Genomic DNA, 26,787 nt, shown 5'->3' on the forward strand with positions numbered 1-26,787 from the left:
ACACACTCTTAACTCAAAAATTCAAAATTATCATGGCGACTCTTACACCAGCCTCGGAGTCCCCTTCTGGGGAGGAGACTACAAATGTCCCCTGGTCGGACTGCCCTTCTGATAACGACCCTAAGTGTCTTGACACTCCCCTCAACTATTTCTTCATTAACCTCTGCAACATTCGTGGTCTTAGATCTAATTTTCAATCTGTAGAACACCACCTCTACTCTACTAAATCTCATCTTTTCCTCACTGAAAGACAGGTGTCTGAGGCAAGTAACAGTAGCCTCCTTTCTGTTCGCTTCTACTTTCTCTATCCTCATTTTCAAACCAAAGCTGGATGTTGCGTTTATGTGCCCAATGATTTAACCTGCTCTCGTGCCCACGCTCTTGATCTTCCGAGTTTTCCACCATCTTTCTACGACTACAGAGTCATTCTCAAACTAAATTTATATGTATTGTATACCTCTCACCTAACTCCTCTGACTATAAGAAATTCTTTGACTACTTAACTTCCAAAGTGGAGCACATTCTGACTCTCTTCCCTTTTGCAGAGATTTCCATTCTTGGAAACTTCAATGTTCACCACCAGCTTTGGCTTTCCTCTCCTTTCATTGACCATCCTGGTGAACTAGCCTTCAACTTTACTATCATCTACGACCTAGAGCAAATGATGCATCACCTACTCGTATTCCTAACAGTCTTGGAGATATACCCAATATTCTTGACCTTTACCTAACCTCTAATCCTTCTGCTTAAGCTGTCACCCTCTCTTCTCCGTTGGCCTCCTCCAATCACAATCTCATATCTGTATCTTGTCCTATCGCTCCAATCCCTCCTTAGGATCCCCCTAAGCGGAGGTGCCTCTGGTGTTTTACCATTGCTAGTTGGGGGGGCCTGATTTTTTCTTGGAATGACTATTGCTTCCGAGTCAGAAACCCGTTTCTGTGTGCTGAGCGCATAGCAGAGGTGACAGTGTCTGGCAGGGAGGCGTACATTCCTCACTCTTTTTCTCGACCTAAACCTTCCAAACCCTGGTTTAACACAGCCTGTTCTAGTGTTATACATTATAGAGAGGTTGCCCACTAAATGTACTTAAGCCTTTCATCACCTGAATCTCATGCACTTTATATTTCTGCCCGGAACCATGCCAAGTCTGTTCTCTAACTAACCAAAAACTCCTTCATTAATAGAAAGTGTCAAAATCTTTCAATATCTAACTCCCCTCATGACTTCTGGCATGTAGCCAAAAATATTTCCAATATCTTCTTTCCCTCATATATTTCAACCAGAAGGCACCACTGCTATCACATCTATCTGTAAAGCTGAACTCTTCGCTCAAACCTTTGCTAAAAACTCTACCTTGGACGACTCAGGACTTGTTCTTCCCTCTCCTCCACCCTCTTATTACTTCATGCTAACCATTAAAATTCTTCGCAATGATGTTTTCCATACCCTCGCCGGCCTAAACCTTCAGAACACTTATGGAACTGATGGGGTCCCTCCTATTGTTCTCTGAAACTGAGCCTCCGTGCTTACACCTTGTCTAGTCAAACTCTTTCAACTCTGTCTATCAACATCTACCCTTCCTTCTTGTTGGAAGTTTGCCTACATTCAGCCTGTTCCTAAAAAGGGTGACCGTTCTAATCTCTCAAACTACCGTCTTATAGCTTTAATTTCCTACCTATTTAAAGTTTTTGAATCTATCCTCAACAGGAAGATTCTTAAACAGCTATCACTTCACAACTTTCTATCTGATCGCTGGTATGGGTTCCGTCAAGGTCGCTCTACTGGTGATCTGGGTTTTCCTACCGAGTCTTGGTCATCCTCCTTTAGAGATTTTGGTGAAACTTTTGGTGTTCCCGTGGACACATCAAAAGGTTTTTGATAGAGTGTGGCACAAAGCTTTCATTTCCAAACTACCCTCCTACAGCTTCTATCATTCTCTCTGTAACTCCATCTCAAGTTTCCGTTCTGAGCATTCTATTGCTGCTGTGGTAGACGGTCAATGTTCTTCTAAATCTACCAACAGTGGTGTTCCTTAGGTTTCTGTCCTGTCACCAACTCTCTTCTTATATTCATCAATGACCTTCTAAACCAAACTTCTTGTCCTATCCACTCCTTCGCTTATGATATTTCCCTGCACTTTTCCATGTCTTTTCATAGACGTCCAACCCTTCAGTAAGTAAATATTTCATGCAGGGAAGCCACAGAACGCCTGACTTCAGATCTTTCTAAAATTTCTGACTGGGGCAGAGCAAACTTAGTATTGTTCAATGTCCCAATTCCTCCATCTATCAACTCGACACAACCTTTCAGACAACTATCCCCTATTCTTCAGTGACACTCAACTGTCCCCCTCTTGTACACTGAACATCCTCGATCTGTCCTTTACTTATAATCTGAACTGGAAACTTCGCATCTTATCTCTAGCTAAATCAGCTTCTATGAAGTTAGGCGTTGTGAGACGTCTCCGCCAGTTTTTCTCACTCCCCCCAGCTGCTAACTCTGTACAAGGGCCTTATCCGTCCATGTATGGGGTATGCTTCAAATGTCTTGGGGGGTTCCACTCATACCGCTCCTCTAGACAGGGTAGAATTAAAAGCCTTTCTTCTCATGAGCTCCTCTCCTCTAACCGAGTGTCTTCAGCCTCTCTCTCATCGCCGCAATGTTGCATCTCTAGCTGTCTTCTACCGTTATTTTCATGTTAACTGCTCTTCTGATCTTGCTAACTGCATGTCTCCCCTCCTCCCGCGGCTTCGCTGCACAAGACTTTCTTCTTTCTCTCATCCCTATTCTGTCCACCTCTCTAATGCAAGAGTTAACCAGTATTCTCAGTCATTTATCCCTTTCTCTGGTAAACTCTGGAACTCCCTGTCTTATCCTTCAATTTTGGACTGCCACTTTGGACCCTTTTGCGGGACTGGTATCTAAGTGGGCTTTTTTTTTTTTTTTATTGGATTTTTGTTGGCCTCGGCTAGTGTCCCTCCTACATAAAAAAAAATAATATCAGTGTGTCGACCGTTCAGATGATTGCATTTGCTTTTATCGAGTTAGTAATGTTTAGGTATCACTTGTTTCGTTAGTACACGACGTTTTTTAATTTTATCTATAAGTTGGACATGTATTCGTCCTTTAATATTATGCGGTAATTGAATGTACAAGAGCAAGAAGGCATAAAAAACATCCTCAGGATGGCAGCTTCTACCACTACAGCCTTCCCGCTTCAATGGAGGCTTGTCAACACAAAATGTGTTCAAATACAAATGTTCTGAAACTTCTAAACTATGAATATATATATATATATATATATATATATATATATATATATATTAAGGGTGTATATGGGCAGGAGTCTTTCTCTAATACATATCTCATTGAATGTGATAGCTAGTTGAGCATTTATTATTTTTCTTAAGATATTTTCCTTATATCTTATGATTGTCTTATATTCTTTTTTATAGAATATAAGACAATTTTATAGAATATAAGACAATCATAAGATATAAGGAAAATATCTTAAGAAAAATAATAAATGCTCAACTAGCTATCACATTCAATGATATATATATATATATATATATATATATATATATATATATATATATATATATATATATATATATATATATATGTATAAAACCTCTGTAGTTTGCTGTCAGTACGTACGCAATAACAAATCTATGTACAGTCGGTCCTCCTCTAACATGTTCTGCAAGGCCGTCGCGTTAGGGAAATATCACTTTATAAAGGACTCTTGAAACCCCTTATTTCCATCGGCACCACCACCCAAAGTCTCTGTTTTGATTCCATCATTGATAAAGTTCTGGCACCAGGAATACAATGCATGGTTGACTTGTTTACCTTAAAAGCTCCCCTTATCACTGATTTTTCTCTCCAACTCTATTTTTTAATTCCAAATTGTCCAAGTTGAGGTGGGTACGCTTGAGATGAGGGTGGTGAATGGGGAGACCGGTGGCTGTGGTGGTCGGCCAATGCAGCATAGGAGTAGAGGGACCACTTAGGCTGGTGCCACACTATGCTGCGGCGCCGTTTCAGTAAAAGGAATCGTTAATTTGAATGAATGACTCGCGAAATTTTCTTCACTATTACTCACGAGCGAGCCGCCAAGAGATGCAGGCGGGCGGGCAAATGTTTTAACTTAAGAAAATACTTTTCTTCTGTATTTTTAGGCCACGTTAGACGAAAATCGTGTAACAGAAATTTGTGTTGTAGGAGGATCGGCAGTATATTCTAATCCTACTCAATATCGCAGCTATTTTCAAGAGTTGTGGAAGTTACCAGAGTTTTAAGGTGTTAATGATGCAAGTGATACTTTTAACAAAAGTTCTCCAACATCCGTGGGAATAAAAGCAACTATGAGAACCCAGCCACTCATCTCGGTGGCCTTTGAAAATAGTCCTTATGAGAGATCAACGCATTTAAGAAAACGGGCTCAACACTCACTGGGTGGGTAGGCAGAGGTGGGAGATGTAGTTGGTCTTCGGCATCCTTTTGGTCAGTTTCAGGAGCAGGATATCACTAACACCCACCAGCCACGCCCCTCCCACCTGACGCCCCTCCTCGTACGCCCCCCACACTCGCATTGGCGCCCCAAACCTCCTCATTGATCCCATCACCACCCACACCGACTCCACCTCCGGGCTGGGGATGAAGAATTGAATGGGTATAAAGGGCTAAATGTCAGGGCTGAAAAACTGAATGTTAAGGATGAGGTATTAAATGTTGAGGATAAAAGCCTCCATGTTAAGTGACAAGGATTAGGTGATTATATATATATATATATATATATATATATATATATATATATATATATATATATATATATATATATATATATATATATATATATATATATTGGTGACAGCATATGAAAGAATAAAGCTCCAGCCAGCCCCTAAAATATAAGTACAGTGATTTATTAGATATTAAATGGTTGATAGTCTTGTGAACTGCGAGTCTGCGGTTACGCCTGTTATACCTGTTGTTACCTAAGCTGGCGATACCCCCAGAATAGGCCTCACCCACATCTTTCTGTGACTGGCAGGTGAGGCAGTAGGAGAGTCTCTCTCTCTCTCTCTCTCTCTCTCTCTCTCTCTCTCTACACTTACTTAAAAATACTCAACACGGCTTCCGCAACAAACGCTCTTGTTTGACGAATCTCTTAGACTTCTTCTATGATATTCTGAACCAGTATAATGAGAGTAAAGCGGTAGATATAATATATCTTGATTTTCAAAAGGCCTTCGACAAAATTTCCCACAAACGTTTACTGATTAAACTAAAATCACACGGTATCCAAGGCGACGTGTTGAGATGGGTTGAAAACTGGCTAAACAACCGTAAACAAAGAGTAGTAATAAATGGAAAAGCATCCAAGTGGACTAACCTAACCAGCGGTCTTAGGACCTGTTTTCTTCCTTGTTTATATTAACGACATAGATGAGGGTGTCACCAGTATAATATCGAAGTTTGCTGATGACACCAAAATTGCGAATTCCGTAGTCTCTAAAGAACAAGTAACAGAAATGCAAAAAAAAATCTAGACAAATTGGCTGGGTGGTGGACAAACCTGGCGGATGAATTTTAATATAGATAAGTGCAAAGTGCTTCTCATATGGTATAGAAACGAGAAAGCAAAGTATATTTTAAATGGTACCCAACTTAAAGGTGTTGACAACGATATTGATTTAGGAGTGACAATATCGAGTAGCTTAAAACCTAGCCAACGATGTTCAGAAGTTGTAAAGAAAGCAAATAAAGTAACTGGCTTAATCGGCAGATTTTTTTTATATAAATCTAAGGATACAATCTTCACTTTGTATAACTCTTTAGCCCGTCCGCTTTTGGAATATTGCATTCAAGCATGGTGCCCCTATTACCAGAAAGGCATTGATAAATTAAGAAAGAGTTCACCATAGAGTAACATAAAATAATACCAAGCCTGAGAAACAAATCACACGAAGAGCGTCAAAGAATTAAATCTTTTCCCATTAACACAAACAAGACTAAGAGGCAACTTAATACAGGTGTTTAGAATCATCAGAGGCATTGAATATGTAATCTGATGCTCCCTGAGCTTACCTGACGCCAGCCATGCAGCTGTTGGAGGTGATGAGCCAGAGCGGGTGGATCAGCGTGCCACCACACCGGTACTCACCGTTCACATACACACTTGCTGCCCACGGGGACCCGCCATACATCCATACCGGAGTCACCTTGTTAAATGAAAGAAAACCGTATCAAAGGAAAACATGCAACGCTTAAGGCATTCATATCCCGAAAGAACAAGAAAATTTTAAAAATTATTAGGAAGGAAAAAAAGGAAATGCTATAGGAATTTTGGTTACGTCACCCTTGTTATAACTACTGTACCACTTAAATTTTATCAGATCCCCTCTTAACCTACGACTCTTAACCGAGTTCCTTCTATTCTCGCTGCATTTTACCGTTAGAAAACAACTGAGTATCACCTGTCCTTCCTGTTAGGTGACATGTTTGTGAAGGAAAAGACGAGTTAAAATATTCTCTCTCTCTCTCTCTCTCTCTCTCTCTCTCTCTCTCTCTCTCTCTCTCTCTTTGTGGTGATGATAAGGTGCAGCAAAGTAACACTTTGTTTTTTGAAGGTAATCAGAAAGTGCTTTAGTAACGACGGGTGACAACTGATCGAGCTATGAAAGTGGTGCTAACATCACCTGTCCTCAACACTGAATTATCACCTTCACCAGTTACCTTGGTAAAGAAATAGAGAGGGACCTTCCCACACTTCTGCTCTCCACAGCTGAACACAACCTGACGACACACGTCCTTCCTACCACCCACTCCTACTGAAGCTTCCTCCGAGATGTCCGTCGCCACAGAGCCTTCCACCGTGGCGTTGAATGATTCCTGCAGCTCTGTGGACCTTATCACCCTGTGGCTTCTGTCAGTCCTATTGAAGTTATTCACTTGAGTGAAAGCAAGTTTTGAGCGTGGGGTGTGGTGGTTCTGAGGGCTTGGTGGGGTGATGTACAAGGAGTCCTCGACGTAGTACAAATCATCCAGAGTCCTGCACAAATTAGGTGCCGGTGTTAGTCTGAACTGTGATCCTTTAGTTACGATTCCTGGCTCTAAGTCGCTAGATTTAGACAATCTAGTATAGCGTTTAGTTATGATCACTTTAGTTATAATATTGCAGGTGACAAACAAAATATTGACACTATTTCACAAAAATAACAAGAAAATAATAGGAGACAAATTATATAAGGATAGTTTTTAAAATGAAGGCTCTCTCTCTCTCTCTCTCATGGAAACACTTACGCACAATACACTACTGGCCTGTGATGTCATGTACTACGTTCCTTTCCCCACCATGTACTCTCCAAAATAACACATAGTACACTCCCACACCTATTCTCTCCTGTCTTCTTTTCTTTTGCATCGGCACTATGATTCTAATCTTATTGATCATAAGTTTGGCCTATAGTTACTGTCCTATAGTTACTCTTCTACACATTTCCCTTCCATAATTGTACTTTTCTATTTCTTTCCGGCAATACACCATACACTCACTCATAGCCGAGAAAGTTGCACACCCTATGGCCAAGCTCCTGCTTCAGTGTGTCCACACAGATGGTGTCCCAAACGCCCTCCACCCTCAGCACCAGTCGGCCCTCTTTCTGCGATGTCAGTTCCCCGAATCGGTCCCTCTCCGGCGGCGCGTGGACGTTGATTAAGGCGACTGACGAAGAGAAAAAAGAAATAATGCTTATCAATGTAAGTAATAGCTACAGTATTAGCACGTTGAATTTCGTGGTTAAGATGAAACCTTAATATGCTGTTAGTAAATACCATGAACACTACCTATAAAGAGAAGGAAAATAAAGAAAATTAGAATATTAGTAATCAATGCCAATCCCGTTTACTTTCTTAGAAAGGTAAATGTCATGGATGAAATGAATGTTACTGACAAAAAGAGGACAAAGAGTACTAACTAAAGCAACTGAGACAGGGAGAGAATGAAAAGCAATATTGCTAATCGATCCCAATAGATGAAGACACATTGCCATGCTTAAGATGAAATGATAAATATACATTGTCAAAAAATGTAACTGTAACTCAGGCGAAAAAAGAATAATAGTTAAAGAGATTGATGGAGAGAAAGGAGGTGCGTTGATTCAATGACAGTTATGGAGAAAAACAAATTTAATTTCCTTTCCTCGAAACAAAAGAAATGTGTTTGCAAAAACAAACTTCAAATGATCTCAGTTGTTACAAAGAGAGAATAGTCCCTAGCTCCTTCATTTATTTATCTGTTCCATTAGTTGTATTCATTCGTCCATTATACTCATCTGTTACCTCATTTATTCACTACGTTCACTGTAGTTTGGCATATCAGTCATTATTTACCAGTTTATTTAAGTGTATTCATTAAAGTATTACTCACTACAAAACAGTTCATCTTCCCCATATCTGCAATTATTCTTGCCGTCACACACCTCCTCTTGCGGCACACACTGCTGACTCAGAGCACACACGAACTGAGACCCACATGGTGCTGCCAAGAGAGAAGCAGGTGCTAGCCAGAAGATCAGTGTATGGGATCACTAACAACAGTTAGCCTATGCAAAAATCAATTAATCAGTGTGTCTTTCTATACCATTATTTTATTGTTTTCACGCTGGCCAGCCTGAAAAAAAAAAGAGGAAGCTTTAACTGGCACTTCCAGAAAAAGGAATAAAGATAAACGGTTCACATATATGTCTACATCACAGCCTTCATCGTCTTTCGGCCATATCAGTCATATATACAAACACAGTTACATTACGAATCACTCGAAACCAGCACAAATTTCACCGTGTCGTCTCTTCCCCATCCTTTCTTTACGCTTCATATACTAGTACGGTGCCAAGTTGCAATCATTGCCTCATGTCCTACTCACCACAGTCCTCGTCACTCAGATCATAACAGTCGTAGAATCCATCACACACAAAGTCGTCCTTGCCATAGCTATATAGGCGGTCCACACAAAAACAGCCAAGTTCGTCCGTCCCATCAACGCAATGCGGCTCACCATCACACACATTCCTCCGTGGCAGGCATTCTGGAATCCTGCAAGATGTGAAACTGATTGCAGCCGCAGGAGCATGTGGGGCTGCACCTCAAAGATATTGGAATGTAATGGTAAAAAGATGAAATAGCCTCAAATTTTATGCTGAGAGAGAGAGAGAGAGAGAGAGAGAGAGAGAGAGAGAGAGAGAGAGAGAGAGAGAGAGAGAGAGAGAGGGAGATTAAACTCTGAAGGATAATCGCAAAACATGAATGAATAGGTAAGTGATATAAATAAACAAGAACAAGGCAGAACCAAATGCAGGAAGGGCAAAGAAAATGTAAAGCGGTGATAAACTTACTTGTTTTGAAGTGTAGAGAAGCAGACTTATCATGAACCACAGTATAGATAAATGAATAAATGGCTAAAATTAATATGATGAAAATAAGTAAATAAACACCTACCTGGTGCATAAGAAATCATCTCCCACACAACTGAGCGTTCCGTTGTCTTCATCTACCCCGAAGAGCACACAAGTTTCTATAGCTCCTGCAGAATTAACAATGGTGGTGGTAGTGGTGCTGGGAGGTTGATCAGTAGTGGTGATGGCAGTAGTGGTGGTGGGTGGTAGTGGAGTCGTAGTCGTGGTGGTCGACGTGATCGTGGAAGTGTCAGGGTAGTAAGTCTCCGGCTTCTGTGTCGTGGTGGTAGTTGTGGCGAAGGTCGATGATCTTGGCAAGAAAAGCCCGAAAACCTTAGGAACATTATAGCAAGTGAACTGCTTGCGTGAACTACCTTAATATAAATAGTTCATCGTAAAATTTACAAACAAAAGTAATGACAAAAAAGTAAACTATTGCTTTCAGGCCACACTGGAGCCTGGAATATTCTTTTGAAATGAAAAAAAAAAGACGTTTCATTACTGCTCATCTGTTGTTTATTAAAAAAAAAAAAACGCTAATAGACATCATTCGACATAACATTTTAATGGCAAGAACAGTAACGAGAGCAAATAACTAAGACTCATTTTCGAGCTACATTTCGGTCTCTAAAGAGGTTTCATTACTTAGTAAATTTTATACAACGATTTAACCTTCTTTGTCCAGCTTCAGATTATTCCACTATGATACGTAATATAATCAAAGTCACGTCGTCATTGTTGTTTGGTACTTCAAACCGATACAAGTTAACTTATTCAATTCAATATCTGTCAGTTTATCCGATGTCTCTCTAACGAAATGTTTGCCTGTTATGTTTATATTTTGCCCGCCTATATGGCAACTTGCATGTGTCTACCTGTCTAGCTTCCAATTGTGTTGTTGATATATCCATTTGTTTACCTTTTTTTTCTGGTTACTTGTGCATTTTTTATGTGTTTATCCACCCGCCAGTTTAATCATCCCTCTCTTATTTAAGAACTCTGCCTAAGAGCCAACAAAAGTTAGTGAAAAAAACTAAAGATGCTAGACGATCAAGAAGACAGTTCAAAACCGAGTACAAATTTACTTAGCGATCCAAAATCATTTCTGTACATCTGCCTATGCTTACCAGTCTACAGATAAGCTGTACTTTCCTGCATTTCTTTCTCTCTTCATCTGTTTTTCAATTTAACTATTTATCTGTCTATTTACGTACTTGTCTGTTCATTTGCCCATCTGTTTTCCTGTCTAACTAATAAATCAATAAACAAAGTAAATTCGTAATTTACTGCTCACTTGTACGCCTCGTAGGAAGGTTCGCTCTCAGCTGTCTCGAAGACGATGTCCTTCTCATATCCACATGACACCTCATCCTCTGCCTCGAGACAGTCAGCCTATGAGAAAGCTCTTTTTAAATTTACACGTTAATAAGTAGATGAAGAGCTAGGGAAAATGTACGAAAATTTAATAAAATCATGAAAGAACTTTGGAGACCTTCATATTTACCTTTTAGAAATGCTTTCAGTTGTAGGAATGTGAAAGACAATTAGCAAACAATTGGAAAAAATAAATTGAATATGAGAGAGAGAGAGAGAGAGAGAGAGAGAGAGAGAGAGAGAGAGAGAGAGAGAGAGAGAGAGAGAGAGAGAGAGAGAGAGAGAGAGAGAGAGAGAGAGAGAGAGAGAAAGTACTAATATCAATGATTAAATGAGAGCAAAAATTTAGTCTTGAGGTGTGTGTGTGTGTGTGTGTGTGTGTGTGTGTGTGTGTGTGTGTGTGTGTGTGTGTGTGTGTGTGTGTGTGTGTGTGTGTGCGTGCGTGCGTGCGTGCACGCCAGTAAAAAAAAAAAATACTTTCAAATATTTCCCAATTAATAAAGCAGAGTAAAGTAAAAAATGAATAAATAAATAGAAGAAAACGGTTACCTAATTAATGATGAGAATTATAGTGATAATAATAATAATAATAATAATAATAATAATAGTAATAATAACAACAACAACAACACGAGTAACAACAAGAACAACACGAGTAAAGAAAAAGAAGAAGAAGAAGAAGAAGAAGAAGATGAAGAAAAACGAATGAACGAACGAACGAATGAACCATAAAACATGGTAATGAATGATTTTCTACAAGACAACAAATCACCTGATGGTCACAGACGCGCTGGGTGGGTAGACAGGCCCCCTCTCCCAGGAAGCAAGTGATGCCCCTGCACTCAGCGATGGTTTCTGACTCTTGAGGCAAGTTGGACGCATCCTTCATCAGCTCTGTGTGTATATATATATATATATATATATATATATATATATATATATATATATATATATATATATATATATATATATATATATATATATATATATATATATATATATATATATATATATATATATATATATATACAGAGAGAGAGAGAGAGAGAGAGAGAGAGAGAGAGAGAGAGAGAGAGAGAGAGAGAGAGAGAGAGAGAGAGAGAGAGAGAGAGAGAGAGAGAGAGAGAGAAACTAAGACTCACCCAGTTTAGCGAATATCCAGTCAAGATGATAACTGAGACGAACATAGACTCCCGCGTTGCCTGGTCTGGCACAACCACGCCCAAAGGACACCAGACCCGCTTGCACCCAGCCACCCTGTGGTCTGTGTGTGTGGGGTGAAGCGTGGCTTAGACGGTGCAACCCTAATCTGCCTGCCTATCTGTTTACTGTGCTGCCTTTATCTGTTTTTCTGTTCAAGTTTCCATTAATTTTAGTTTGTTTGTACATAAGTCTATTTTTTGTTTCTCTACCTTTTTGTCCTTCCAGGAACACTTACGTAGTACACATCAGAGGTCCCCCTGAATCCCCCTGGCAAGCGTCCTTTTGTCCCTCCTTATAACCTGCACAGAGAACTTCTTTGTCGCTGAAGAAAGTCTCTTTCTCGCACGATGCCAGGATGGGAAGGTCAACCTGCTGGAGCTGTAAGGCTGGTGCGAGAGAGAGGTGGATGAGTAGGTAGGTCAGGATGAAAGTGGTAATTGATCAAAGGAAGAAAGAATGGTTGATAAAGTGATCATACTTATAAGTGAAAAAAAAATGATAGTGAATAATATTGATGGAAAGGATGAACAGTTAAAGTGTGTAAGAATGAAAACGAAAAGGATGAACGAGAGGACATTTGTTGAAAGGAAAAAGAAAAGGAGGAAGGCAAAGTGAGACAAATTATAAAAGATAGACAGTTGAGAGAACACGTAAAGAGGAGATAATTGAAAGAAGAGGTGGAAGGTATATAAGAAGATAAAAAGAAGTGGAGGGAGGTATGAGAGAGAAAGAAAAGGGATGTAGGTAAAAGAAGAGGAGAAATGGGATACAGATGCCGATTTAGAGAGAAAAAAAATGTAGAAGAAAAGCAGATGAAAGCGATAAATAAATGGAAAGAGAAAATAAAGGTTGAGGGAAGAGTAATAAAATGTGAACGTTAGAAAAGTAGATACGAGTAGAAATAGAAAATAGAGAGGGATACAAAGGAGTTGCATTATCAACTGAAGTAATAAGAGAAGAGGTGAAGATAAGGATAAAGTTAACTGAACATAAGCTTTTCACCATTCCAGTACATGAATACTGTGATGCTGGCCACCTACAGTCCTCTCCGTCCTCGTGCAGGTTGCCCCACCCAGCCACCGTGCACATATCACCTTCTTCAGGGTATAGGTGTTCCGACAGACACACTGGCCGCACCCACCTGTATGTAATGAGAATTTAATCAACACCTGATGAAAAAACTCGCGACACTACTTGCACAGACGAAAATATGTTTAAAAGATAATAAAATAATAAAAATAAGTTTAACTCGTCACTCATTGTTCTGAAATTTATTGGTGAGAAAAGAGTTCTTCAGAGGTAATGAAGGCGTTAAAGTGTTCCATTAATAAAATGTTTCTGCTTGATTCTGAGTTTTTTTTTAGTTCTATTATTATTTTCACCACCACTTTCCAGTCAAATGCTACTTTTGCAAAAAATCAACATTGTCATTAATTATATTTTTACTCATATACATTTCAATGATGGGGTCCTTCCTATTGTTCTCTGAAACTGTGCCTCCGTGCTTGCACCTTGCCTAGTCAAACTCTTTCAGCTCTGTCTGTCAACATCTACCTTTCCTTCTTGCTGGAAGTTTGCCTACATTCAACCTGTTCCTAAAAAGGGTGACCGTTCTAATCCCTCAAACTACCGTCCTATTGCTTTAATTTCCTGCCTATCTAAAGTTTTTGAATCTATCCTCAACAGGAAGATTCCTAAACATCTATCACTTCACAACCTTCTATCTGATCGCCAGTATGGGTTCCGTCAAGGCCGCTCTACTGGTGATCTTCTGGCTTTCCTTACTGAGTCTTGGTCATCCTCTTTTAGGAATTTTGGTGAAACTTTTGCTGTTGCCTTGGACATATCAAAAGCTTTTGATAGAGTCTGGCACAAAGCTTTGATTTCCAAACTACCCTCCTACGGTTTCTATCCTTCTCTTTGTAACTTCATCTCAAGTTTCCTTTCTGACCGTTCTATTGCTGCTGTGGTAGACGGTCACTGTTCTTCTCCTAAATCTATTAACAGTGGTGTTCCTCAGGGTTCTGTCCTGTCACCCACTCTCTTCTTATTATTCATTATGATCTTCTAAACCAAACTTCTTGTCCTATCCACTCCTACGCTGATGATACCACCCTGCACTTTTCCACGTCTTTTCATAGACGTCCAACCCTTCAGGAGGTAAACATTTCACGCAGGGAAGCCACAGAAAGCTTGACTTCTGATCTTTCTAAAATTTCTGATTGGGGCAGAGCAAACTTGGTATTGTTCATTGCCTCAAAAACTCAATTCCTCCATCTATCAACTCGACACAACCTTCCAGACAACTATCCCTCTTCTTCAATGACACTCAACTGTCCCCCTCTTCTACACTGAACATCCTCGGTCTGTCCTTTACTTATAATCTGAAGTGGAAACTTTACATCTCATCTCTAGCTAAAACAGCTACTATGAAGTTAGGTGTTCTTAGATGTCTCCGCCAGTTTTTCTCACCCCCCCAACCGCTAACTCTGTACAAGGGCCTTATCCGTCCATGTATGGAGTATGCTTCACATGTCTAGGGGGGATTCCACTCATATTGCTCTTTTAGACAGGGTGGAATCAGAAGCTTTTCGTCTCATCAACTCCTCTCCTCTAACTGAGTGTCTTCAGCCTCTCTCTCACCGCCGCAGTGTTGCATATCTAGCTGTCTTCTACCGCTATTTTCATGCTAACTGCTCTTCTGATCTTGCTAACTGCATGCCTCCCCTCCTCCCGCGGCCTCGCTGCACAAGACTTTCTTCTTTCTCTCACTCCTATTCTGTCCACCTCTCTAACGCAAGAGTTAACCAGTATTCTCAATCATTGATCCCTTTCTCTGGTAAACTCTGGAACTCCCTGCCTGCTTCTGTATTTCCACCTTCCTATGACTTGAATTCCTTCAAGAGAGAGGTTTCAAGACACTTGTTCATCAATTTTTGACCACTGCTTTGACCCTTTTATGGGACTGGCATTTCAGTGGGCATATTTTTTTTTATTGGATTTTTGTTGCCCTTGGCCAGTGTCCTTCCTACATAAAAAGAAAATTCATTCTGTAGTTTTTCTTTCAGCATTTTTTTTTCTTTCTATTATATTTGTGTTTTTCCTTCATTTATTGGTCTGCAATTCGCTCATGGCGCCAAATTAGCAATAATTCAGTCATTCACTTTCGTCTATCTGTTCCTCACCGCCCATCAAAGCACCCACCGGTTCAGCTGCATCGGTGTCTGCAGTCTGAAGAGTGCCAAATCGTTCCTGATATAGTGGGAGTTGAAGTGTTCATGTCTGAGGATGTGTGTCACCAACGAGGTTTGTTCGTAAGGGGACCATGAGTCTCGCCGCAGCATCCCAGCATGAACCTCGTACACGGCTGACTCAGGCCTGGGGAAAAGTGGACTTGGCAAGAGGTCAATCTTCTGAACAACTATGCTATCACCACACACGCACCGACTTGATTTGGTGGAAAAGGTAAAAGTGATTGATGTGATGAAAACTCATAGAAGAGAGGAGATATAATTATGGGAGCGCATTCTTAAACGTTTCAGTGTCTTACCTTACCTACTCTTAACAGACTCAAGTGGAAAGATTAGAAACGTGGGGCCTACGCTATAGCTGCACGTAGCAGTGTTGTCAAGGTCCGTCTCATTTGTGCCTGTGGTGGATGATATTCCTCACCCCGGGACACAAGGCCACTGTAACATGCGGAATTTCCGAGCGAGTGGAGGTCATTGGGGATTTTTAAGTGTTTTCATGACTCACGATAGCTAGGCAAGATTCTCCACTGTCAATGGGAAAAAAAAAAAAAAGAAAAAAGCACGCATGGAAACCCATCTAATCTCTGTGGGTTTTGGGAACATGTCTAATGTGAGTCTGAAGTGTTTAAAAATACAGACCTATATTACCATCACAAGCGCGCTCGCACGCACGCACGCACGCACGCACGCACGTAGGCACGTGCTCGCGCGCGCTCACGCACACACACACACACACACACACACACACACAGGTGTAATTTGGCAAAGAATGTGATGTAATGAGAACATGGTTGATGTAATGAGAACATGAGAATTGCAAATGAGTAGATAAAAAAAATCATAAAATTGTACACGATTTGTGATAGCAAGGAAACAGACCTTAAGAGTTCACGGCTAGAAACTTAACAAGAGAATAAACGACGAATTAATTAATTAACCATTCAAACTTACCGGAGTAATTGGGTCATGTGGCTCAAGAAAAGACAAGAAATAAAAGAGGCAAAGGATGCAGGAAATACTTACTCGTGGACGCAGTGGGCGGCAGTAAGGACCAAGTAAGCAGAGAGAAGAGTCCCACCGCAGTAGAACACACCATTCCTCCTTATACCCACTAAGAAAGTCCAGATATATGCAGGAGAGTTGCTTCCTCCCACTACCCTCCCATCCATCATCGGCCCATGGTCTCGCTTTTGCCTCACCCCTGTTTGATCTCGTTCCTTCTCCTCTTCACTCTCTTCAACCCGATGCAGTTTCTCTTTATGCGAGCTGCTATTTTTGTTTTTCGTTTTTCTTTCTTCTTCATATGTAACGGAAAGAAATGATGAAGTGTTTGTGTGTGTGGGGGGATGCCTGTAATGGTTTGCCAGCCCCCATTGTACGTAAATAATGATAATCAATAATGTAATAATAAAAGACAAGAACAACAACAACCACAACATTAATAATAATAATAATAATAATAATAATAATAATAATAATAATAATAATAATAATAATAATAATAATACCAGCAATAATAATTAGTCAGTGACAAACATGATTAGAACTCCCGCACACGTGAGCGTCACATACTCGTAGTAGAAACTGGCAACGCACTCCTCCTCGATCTAAAATAAATCTGCCGGGAGAAAATAACTACATGCAACTTAGGTTAGCCCATCATATGCTTTTGAAAGCATAGAATAACGGATTCAGTGTTAAAGTGTTTTGACATTGGCATTGGGGAGAGTTACCTTGTAACAGTTTGCTTTAGCTAACAAAACGACTGTGTTTTAAATAGTGTTCTACTGAGGTGATGTTCGACTCCACGATTACACAGTATACGTTTTAAACTTTCATTAGAATGATGAAATAAAAAAAAAAACTATTGCACTGAATAGACTGAGTGTTGGTGAAGAAATGGAGCGATGAGGGACAAGAGGATATGCCTCACCACAAACATGGTGGTGGGGGCGCCCCAAAATGTTTCACAACACCTTTACGTGGTATCAAGAGTCTTTTCTTCTCACCTGTATCTCTCCTGAAACGTCCGTAATCATCACAGGTGACAACGCCACATGTGATGACAACCAGGTAACCTTTACAGTCCTGGCCCAGCTTGGTGCGATCCTTATGAAAATGCGCCCATTTCCTTGTGTTGATCTGTGTCTTGTTCAAGGCCTCGAACTCGTAGTGATCGCCGCCCGTTCTGCAGAGAAGTCGAGGGAGGGAGGGAGGGAGGAAGCAACACGTTTATTCTATGCGACTTGGAAAATAAAGTGAAGTTGAGGGATTTAAGGGAAGAAAAGAGGGAGGAGGGAGTCAAGTCATATGTGAAGGCAGAGAGGGAAGGAGCGAGGGAGGATGGAAGAAGCAAGGCATGTGATTTAAGGAAGGGAGGGTGGGAGAGTAAGAGCAGGAGAGAGGAAGGATCAAGATGTGTGATTTAAGAGAATGAAGAAATGAAAGGCGTGATTTAGAAAAGGAAAAGAAAAGTAAACGTCAAGCTGAATTGAAATTTTCCTTCACTTGATGTCACGGTCAGTATCAACGCCAGTATATCGGAATTCCATTAATAACGTGCCGCATAAGATTAGGACCCGAGACTCTTTGCATGTTAAAAAAAAAAAAAATCCTAAAACTCCTGAACTCACTCGGTTTTCGAGATGACCTATCCTCACCCACTCACCTGTCCCCACCCACTCACCTGTCCCCACCCACTCATCTGTCCCCACCCACTCACCTGTCCCCAACCACTCACCTGTCCCCACCCACTCATCTGTCCCCACCCACTCACCTGTCCCCACCCACTCACCTGTCCCCACCCACTCATCTGTCCCCACCCACTCATCTGTCCCCACCCACTCACCTGTCCCCACCCGCTCATCTGTCCCCACCCACTCACCTGTCCCCACCCACTCACCTGTCCCCACCCACTCACCTGTCCTCACCCACTCGCTTGTCCTCACCCACTCGCTTGTCCCCATCCACTCACCTATCCCCACCCACTCGCCTGTCCTCCACCCACCTCATCTGTCCCCACTCACTTGACTGTCCTCACCCACTCGCTTGTCCTCACCCACTCGCTTGTCCCCATCCACTCACCTGTCCCCACACACTCGCCTGTCCCCACCCGCTCGCCTGTCTCTACCCACTCTTTTTTTTTTTTTCACACCTCTCTGTCGCCATGTAAACACTGTGCAGTGAAGGTCCCACAATATACCCATTTTCTCTGAAGAAAGAACAGCTCTGCAGCCCTATAAAAGGACTAGAAGGCTTATGAAGGTACAAGGAAGAGACCAGTGAGGTAAGGGAATAAATATGAGTGATAGAAACAGAAGTATTTGGAGAAAAAGTTGCATTCACTCACTCAAACCTCACCTGTGGTCCTAGTACCTGAAATCTGTGCATGTGCAGAACGCTCACTAGCAACCGACACCCCCACACCCAGTGCACCTACAAGTTACCTGACGCCTTCCTGGGTCACTCTCATCTTAAAAAGCATAAATTGCAAAACTAAAATGATGACTACTTTAGAAGATGCAGATGCTGTTGGATGAGATCAATTTTTAGTGATTCACGGCACAGAGCAAGTTACCGTACCGCTAGCAGCACACGACATTAAGATAGATTATGTTCATAATTATCTTTACCTGGGAGCGTGGATAACTGATGACGCGAGGATGAATACAGAAGCAGATCTGCATGAAACTATGAATGAAGCACACAACAAATTTGCAATATTTTGTACTGCGAATAATAACATGCCATACATATACAAACGTAAAGTGTTTGATGCCACAGTAACGTCTGCCCTGCTTTATAGTGCGGAAACATTTATATTAAATCACCCGAAGAAGCTGATCAGTATAATAGAGCTGTAAGATGCTTATTGAGTGTAAGGAAACATACTGGTCCCGATTTATGTTTGATTGAATCAGGTATACACCTTGTACAGAATGTGATAGCCAGCAGGAGACGGAAGTTTCTCGAATCTAAGTTAAGTGTGCCAAATAATGAAAAACCTTTCCATATCGCGTATGAACTATGCAGAGAGGCCAGTACCCCGGGGTACAGATCCGTGACACAAGCACTGCGATAAGAGGGTATTAGTAGCCCACAAGAAGAAATCAAGAGAAAAGTCAGAGATAAACCTCCTTCAGCCTCCAAGTATGTAGCTTACAGGACAATAATTAAACCCCAATTATCTGTGCACCCAGTCTGTACCAGCACTGAACTCGTTCCTGACTACATGCGACAAGCACTGACCAGGCTCCGCCTAATGTCTCATGACCTGAAGATTGAGACAGTAAGGAGGAACGGAACACCGGTGGAACTACGGCAGTGCTCATGTGGTGAGAATGTAGTACAAGATGAGTCACATGTTCTTTTAGATTGTGTTCTGTCTAGGGATTGCAGAACAAGATATAACACACTAGATTTTAGTAATGTGAATACACTAATGGAGAGAGATGAAGTAAAAAATCTATGTAGTTATATTCATGAAGTGCTGAAAATCTACTCGTAGAAATAAGGTCATAAACTTTATGCTGTTATCTGCACAAATTTTCAATTGTGATTTACATGCGTTTTTCTTTTTCTTTTATCTGGTAGTTACAAGATACATTTATAGTTGTTTAAAAAAATCGTCTTTATTGTCTTGGTGTAATATTTGCACTATGGTTAATTTTAACTGTTTAGTAGAAACACATTTTAGAATTTGTATTTTATCTTGACAAATTTTATTGCTAAGTTATTCTTGTACTATTTTTTATTATGTATGTTTTATCATCTTATGTTTGTGAGTTAGTCAATAAACTAATAATAATAATAAAATGTCCTCACCCACTCGCTTATCCCACCCCACTCACTTGCCCCCACCCACTCGTCTGTCCCCACCCACTCACCTGTCCTTACCCACTCGTCTGTCCCCACCCACTCGCCTGTCCTTACCCATTCGCCTTTCCTCACCCACTTGCCTGTCCTCAACCACTGGCCTGTCCTACCCCAATCGCCTGTCCTCACCCACTCACCTGTCCTCGCCTACCAGTTCGTTACATAATTTCTTCACAAATTCGCTGAGGTCCTGTTGACGGTGGCCACACAAAGGCACCCATTGACTCCCACGCCTGGCCTCCACATAGCCTTGACTCCTTACGACTGGATTTCTCTGGAAATGGAAAGGACATAAGAAACAGATTTGCCGTGATGAAAAACCTTCTCAATTACCTTTTACTCTTTTCTTCATCATTAGATTTGTTTCATTCTTTTTTTTTCTTCTCCCTTATTTTTTTTTTTACATTTTTTACTGTCTTAATGTTTCCATACATTAACAGATCTCAACTTCTCCATTTTCCCTCTTTATTTTCTTTCCTTCGAAAGTGAAGGAGATGCATACCCTGGCGACACGAAACGGAATTCCCGTGTTCAAGGATGAGAGTGCAAGGAGAGAATGATCCCTTGCTGGTAGTGATGGTCTCGAGAAGCTTTTAGAATGGGCGTTTTGTGCCTGTACCCTAGAGCGGATATAGGTGAAGTAGAGGACAAACTTGGCAGTATTACATCAAGCGAGGTAGTAACTTCCACCATTGGCATTAATGAAACCAGGAACGGCATTGGTAAGATGAGGAGAACGCCCTAGATTCAAGGAGGCACTGGTGAGAGTCAGAGACCTCTGTAGTGACTGCGTAGTGTGTGACATTCTGTCTCGACATGTTAGAAGGCAATGGTACTCTAGAAGTACTGCGATGAAAACCTCGCTGGCTGACCACTGTAACACAACTGGTTACATTTGTGTTACACTGGGACTGGCTCACTGGCTAGGATCACCTGTACATTAGGAACGGCACTCAGCTGTTTTATTTAAAACTTGAATTAAATTATTTAGGTGTGTGTGTGTGTGGTTCACTGGCTAGGATCACCTGTACATTAGGAACGGCACTCAGCTGTTTTATTTAAAACTTGAATTAAATTTTTAAGGTGTGTGTGTGTGTGTGTGTGTGTGTGTGTGTGTGTGTGTGTGTGTGTGTGTGTGTGTGAGGAATCCATGCACATGTTTAGCAAATATAGAGGAGGCCGAGAAACAAGTTGTTGGGCATGGGTAAACAAAAGAAACGCAAACAGTTGTAGTATATGAAATTTGATTTGAGAAAATTAGCGCGCGTAAACTAAAAAAAAAAAAAAAAAAAAAAAGAAAGAAAGAAAAAAAAATTGATACCTACTACAGTGTTTGATACACAGAAATGTTTTGTTAAAGAAATTGAAACTTACGTCTTAAGTTACATGACAAAGACAGAATAGACGGGAAAAGTGGAGGTGTATCAATTAACATTCGCTACACTTCAAATAAAAAAAAGAGAAGAGAAAGTCCATAATGGGTCGAGATTATCATAGGTAAAAGTTAATACATGGTAATATCTACAGGGGTGCTGGTTAATGGAGAAACCCAATGTGACGTATATTATGAGTGTTTTGAATACCTGAAATTAGGCTACAAACTGGTTTATTCAGTCTTCGCAACTATTAACACTAAACAAAACATGTCATGTGGTAATGTTACATCATTATACCTTAATTACTGTGACTTGTTTGAGTTTTCCACTAACATCACCATCACCAGGAATACTCGCAGTTTTCGCTACCATGAATACCGTCTATTACATGTAACTATAAAGTATTCATTTCATGTGATGTATTTTTACACTCATAGCATCACTTTTCTATAAGTAAATCGCGCTTCCATTGCCCTGTGTAAGCTTCATGCTCCCAGACCATAAAACCTCGATTTCTGGCAAAACCCGCAAGATCGCTGAGGAGGACATGGGATGTACACATTAGATAAGAGACTTTTGCAATAAAATTAATGGTAATGACTAAATAAATGAAAAAAAAAAAAAGAAAACGGAACGCCAGAAACTCATCGATTTCGTGAAACTGTAGGCTGACCTATTTAATAAACACGGAAATCTAAAATCCAAACGCTACTCACCGCGTCCTTTTCCTGTAACCGTGCCAGTCTGAAGCACAGCATTTCGTCTCTCCCATCGTCACACTCAGACACTCCGTCACACACCCTGCTGGGCGGCACACAATGCTCCTTGTTTTTCAGTGAGCACAGGATCTCTGTCTCTTCACATCCTTCACAGGGGAGGGGGAAGGGAAAGCGTGTTGGTAAAAGATATAATGATAAATTCTGCCTTCCGATTCGCGTGTCAAGACGAAACATTGTGGCCAATAAAGTACATAAAGTAAGTGCCCCAGTCAAGAAAGAAAACGTGACTTGGCAGCAAGGTAGTTACATGCAGTTAGCAAAATCTTTTAAGAGAGATTTCGAGAACTTCGCTTTATAACTCTTCAGGGCTTGTTTTGGGAGAAAGAAAGGAGGGAATTTGCTCGCTGATGTAAAATAGATTTTTAACAGTGAAAATACACTGAAGCCTGCATTATGAAACTGCCTGTTCAGAACTACGTAAATGTTAAAAGTACCCACGCTGCGAAGATACTGAAGGCACAATAATACAGACTTTTACCTTAACTAATTTTAACATGCGGCACATCAATATCACGTCTCAGTCATAGTGTTAATCGTTCGCTAGGTCAACAAACTTTAATAACGCGGTAGTGGGCAGGATTATGAAGACTGAGGTAAACTGCGGAGTGAAAACACGCACGACATTTAATATCTAACTGTTAGATGCGCAGATTTTAAGAAAAAAAAATTTTTTTTTAGATCACGGACTCAGAATACTCGAATACTCCCAACGAAAAGGTTTCTGTATCTGATCTTATTTCTTCGAACCTAACCTAACGTAACCTAACGGGGTGACGGGGGCATCTTCCCCCTATAGATCATTACCCTATTCATAATTTTAGCTAACCTAAGGGGTGGAGGAATTCGCCTCCCTAACTTAACCTAATCCCAAGATCGACCTGTGGCTTCTTATTCTTACATAACCTTCGTTTACATTGCCTCCTTACCTTTACTGTGAAATGTACGTACAGTTTGCAGCATGGAAGGGTAAAAAATTGAAGGGCTCGCCAAATGCGGCAAGCGGAATCTGCCAAGAAATTGTTAAGCAAGGCTGCCTCCTCCCGCATCGTAGCACACGAGTTTTTGACTACAGCCTTCACTTTCCAGTATTTTGCAAACTAACCACACCCAAACAGATATACGAACTAGAGAGCATCGTCACATGCTATTCCGTCCTATTAAGCCAAATGCATTAACGAAGTTTATTATATCATTTATAAGGTGAACAAATACAGGCGCCTACAGTGTCAGTGACTGCGGGCTATGATTAGCCACCAATTTCTTATAATATATTGATCCCCGGATTAATATATATATATATATATATATATATATATATATATATATATATATATATATATATATATATATATATATATATATATATATATTTTTTTTTTTTTTTTTTGATCATGTAATTTTACGGTAACATCATCAGCGTAGTGTTTGTTTTTATCCTATAATTTCCTTCAATCTTTACAGCCCTTTCCACTTCTTAAAGGAGTCATGCATTAGAATCATGATAATACAACTATGTTAAAAGTCTGTCGAAATAAGGTTCCTAAATTTTTGAGGATGCATTCCACAAACAATTTAATCTTCCCTAATATTTACTGCGATACGGAACTTCTTTGTTGTGGCGCCTTACATTTATCATCAAACAATCAGTCCTTACTCTCCATGTATTCCAGTTACACAGAACTCACCGCCACAGCCAAACTCATCGGAGAAATCGGGGCAGTCAAAGTAACTGTCACAGAGGTAGTCACTGGGGACGAGTTTGCGGCAGGGACAGTGACGCTCGTCTGAAGCGTCTGGACAGTGCACCACCCTGTCACAGCGCTCTTCTTTTAGGTAACCCCACACTCCTGTTCGACACGCCCGCATTCCTTCCTCATACTCTAACAAGGAAGTAAAGGATCAGATTACCATGCATTTTTTTTCTTCACTCACAATCTGCAGGGAACAATAATACCTACGATTTTCTGATGTTACTGCCATTTTCCATGAGTTATGAGTGTTTCATCGGGGAATGGGTTATTGATTTTTTGGGGTGATAATGACAAAAAAAGAAAACAATTGTAACCTAAATGGGATAATCCAAGACATTTTTAATGAACAAAAATAAAACCTCGAGCATTAAAAGGTTTGCACATCTCTGTCATTTCCTTTGCTGTCAGTGGTGTTTTATAAATTATTTACTTTTTAAACTAGCACCAGATCAAGCTGACTAGAAGGAAAAAATAAAAAAAAAACATTCCGTTCTAAGCTCGCAGTAAACAAATCTTTTTAAAAGTTGGTAAACATAAATATACGTTCCGGTTCTATAAATACTAGCAAGGCATAGTTTTAATATAAATCCTAGTTTGTAATTACACTTACTTTTGTAGACCACGATGAAGTTATTTTTGTCTCCACTCCTGGGCGAGGCATTACTGAGACGCTTGGAGTTTAAGGAAGTGGAGAAGTTGGAGAACGATGTGATGTTGTACGATGCGAAGATGGAAGAGGAAGAGGAAGAGGAGGAGGAGGAGGAAGACGAAGAAAAGTAAGGGAAACGAGATGAAGCGTGGGCGCCATAAGGATTACCGCCGCCACACACCACCGCCGCCACTATCGCCACCACACAAACAAGCACACGCCACTCAGCTCTTCCTATCATAACGTGACTGCACGATGTGATCCTGTGTCCTTGTCACTGCGTCGGTATGGAATTTTTTATTGCGAATTTCGTTTAGAAATAATAAGGATAGCCAGCTACTCCCAGCACGGCAGACAGCGATACACTGACGTTTTACTTCACCGAATTGATTCATTTGATCGTGAACCTCTTACTATGTAAAGTATGAACCCAATACCGCATCCTCAAATAGTTCGAAGCGTTGTCTCGATTAATTTCAACAGCGTTGAGTTGATGTTATTCGGCTTTTCAAGGATGCATTCATGATTTTCAGTGATCGTTTGGCAAGAATTATGAATCATTTACGAGGAAAAAAAATAATGGAACCCGACTTATCATCTTTGTGACCTTACAGATAGTAAGAGATTTTCTGAAATGTTTCGGTCCCATAGAAGACCGAAACATTTCAGAAAGTCTCTTGATAATTTGAAATTGTCAGGTACTTGACACTCATTTGAGAGAAGGAAAAATATGAGTTCAAGTACATTATGTTCCATGTTTTTCTAGGATAATTGATTTCCAAAATCTCCCACCAACAACAAGCCAATTGTAAATGAATAAGAAAAAAAAAAGCAATAAAAACGATGCTTACGAAGTGAAAGAGGATTCGAATGCGTCTAATGAATCTTGTTCGTGGCTGATGCTCCTCGAGTACTTTCTTATTATTTATTATCTATTTGTTGATGTTTACGGTGCCTCTCAAAATAAATAAATAAATTAATAAATAGATGAAAATAAGAAAAGTTCTTACTGTCTCGAAAATGTCACGGAAAGAAACATCCATTCACTTAGGCATGATGATAAATAATTCTAATACACTACAGTAACACACACACACACACACACACACCAGTCTATCAAATCAAAAGAGCATTAAATCAACCAAAACGCTGAAAAAAAAAAAAAAAACTGATGTACAAGATGTAACGTAACAACTTTCATTCGATGCAAAACACCTTTTGTGTTACAGTGTAGAAGAGGGGCTCAGTTGAGTGTCACTGAAGAAGAGGGGATAGGTATCTTGAAGGTTGTGTCGAGTTGATAGATGGAGGTACTGAGTTTTTGAGGCATTGAATATTACAAAGTTTGCTCTGCCCTGAACAGAAATTTTGCAGAGATCTCTATTCTTGGAGACTTCAATATTCACCACCAGCTTTGTCTTTCCTCTCCCTTCACTGACCGTCCTGGTGAACTAGCCTTCAACTTTTCTATCCTCCACAACCCAGAACAATTGGTGCAACACCCTACTCGTACTCCTGAGCGTCTTGGAAATACACCCAACATTCTTGACCTTTTCCTGACCTCTAATCCTTCTGCTTATGCTGTCACTCTTTCTTCTCCGTTGGGCTCCTCCGATCACAATCTCATATTTGTATCTTGTCCTATCGATCCAATCCCTCCTCAGGATCCCCCTAAGCGAAGTGCATCTGGTGTTTTGCCTCTGCTAGTTGGGGGGACCTATGGAAGTATTTTGCTGATTTTCCTTGGAATGATTACTGTTTCCCTGTCAGAGACCCGTCTTTGTGTGCTGAGCGCATAACAGAGGTGATAGTGTCTGGCATGGAGGCGTACATTCCTCACTCTTTTTCTAGACCTAAACCTTCCAAAGCTTGTTTTCGTGCTATACATGATAGAGAGGTGGCCCACAAAAGGTACTTAAGCCTTCCATCACCAGAATCTCATGCACTTTATATTTCTGTCCGGAACCATGCCAAGTCTGTTCTCCAACTAGCCAAAAACTCCTACATTAACAGAAAGTGTCAAAACCTTTCAAGATCTAATTCCCCTCGTAACTTCTGGCATCTAGCC

At 40.5% G+C, this 26,787-nt stretch overlaps 1 protein-coding gene across 11 annotated transcripts in view; it reads right to left on the reverse strand.

Annotated features, from left to right (window-relative positions):
- LOC135112187 (serine protease nudel-like) overlaps positions 1-25,116 on the reverse strand; it is a 36,931-nt gene extending 11,815 nt beyond the window's left edge. The window contains exons 1-19 of one of the 11 annotated variants that reach the window (XM_064026294.1): positions 24,681-25,115; positions 24,005-24,199; positions 22,257-22,405; positions 20,302-20,438; positions 17,299-17,477; positions 16,313-16,583; positions 15,243-15,431; positions 13,052-13,179; positions 12,274-12,424; positions 11,978-12,099; positions 11,608-11,729; positions 10,756-10,853; positions 9,505-9,771; positions 8,933-9,102; positions 8,438-8,548; positions 7,564-7,732; positions 6,745-7,060; positions 6,097-6,230; positions 4,459-4,656 (exon numbers count right to left, since the gene is read on the reverse strand). In XM_064026294.1, the coding sequence (XP_063882364.1) occupies positions 4,459-4,656; positions 6,097-6,230; positions 6,745-7,060; positions 7,564-7,732; positions 8,438-8,548; positions 8,933-9,102; positions 9,505-9,771; positions 10,756-10,853; positions 11,608-11,729; positions 11,978-12,099; positions 12,274-12,424; positions 13,052-13,179; positions 15,243-15,431; positions 16,313-16,583; positions 17,299-17,477; positions 20,302-20,438; positions 22,257-22,405; positions 24,005-24,199; positions 24,681-24,960 (3,386 nt within the window). In that variant the 5' untranslated portion in view covers positions 24,961-25,115. Of the gene's footprint in view, positions 1-4,458; positions 4,657-6,096; positions 6,231-6,744; positions 7,061-7,563; positions 7,733-8,437; positions 8,549-8,932; positions 9,103-9,504; positions 9,772-10,755; positions 10,854-11,607; positions 11,730-11,977; positions 12,100-12,273; positions 12,425-13,051; positions 13,180-15,242; positions 15,432-16,312; positions 16,587-17,298; positions 17,478-20,301; positions 20,439-22,256; positions 22,406-24,004; positions 24,200-24,680 lie in introns of all 11 variants that reach the window. The other 10 variants (XM_064026292.1, XM_064026296.1, XM_064026293.1 and 7 more) reach the window with 10 other exon arrangements.
- Between the last annotated feature and the right edge of the window lie 1,671 nt (positions 25,117-26,787).

Source organism: Scylla paramamosain, chromosome 23, assembly GCF_035594125.1.
Source record: "Scylla paramamosain isolate STU-SP2022 chromosome 23, ASM3559412v1, whole genome shotgun sequence".
NCBI classification, from domain to species: Eukaryota; Metazoa; Arthropoda; class Malacostraca; order Decapoda; family Portunidae; genus Scylla; species Scylla paramamosain.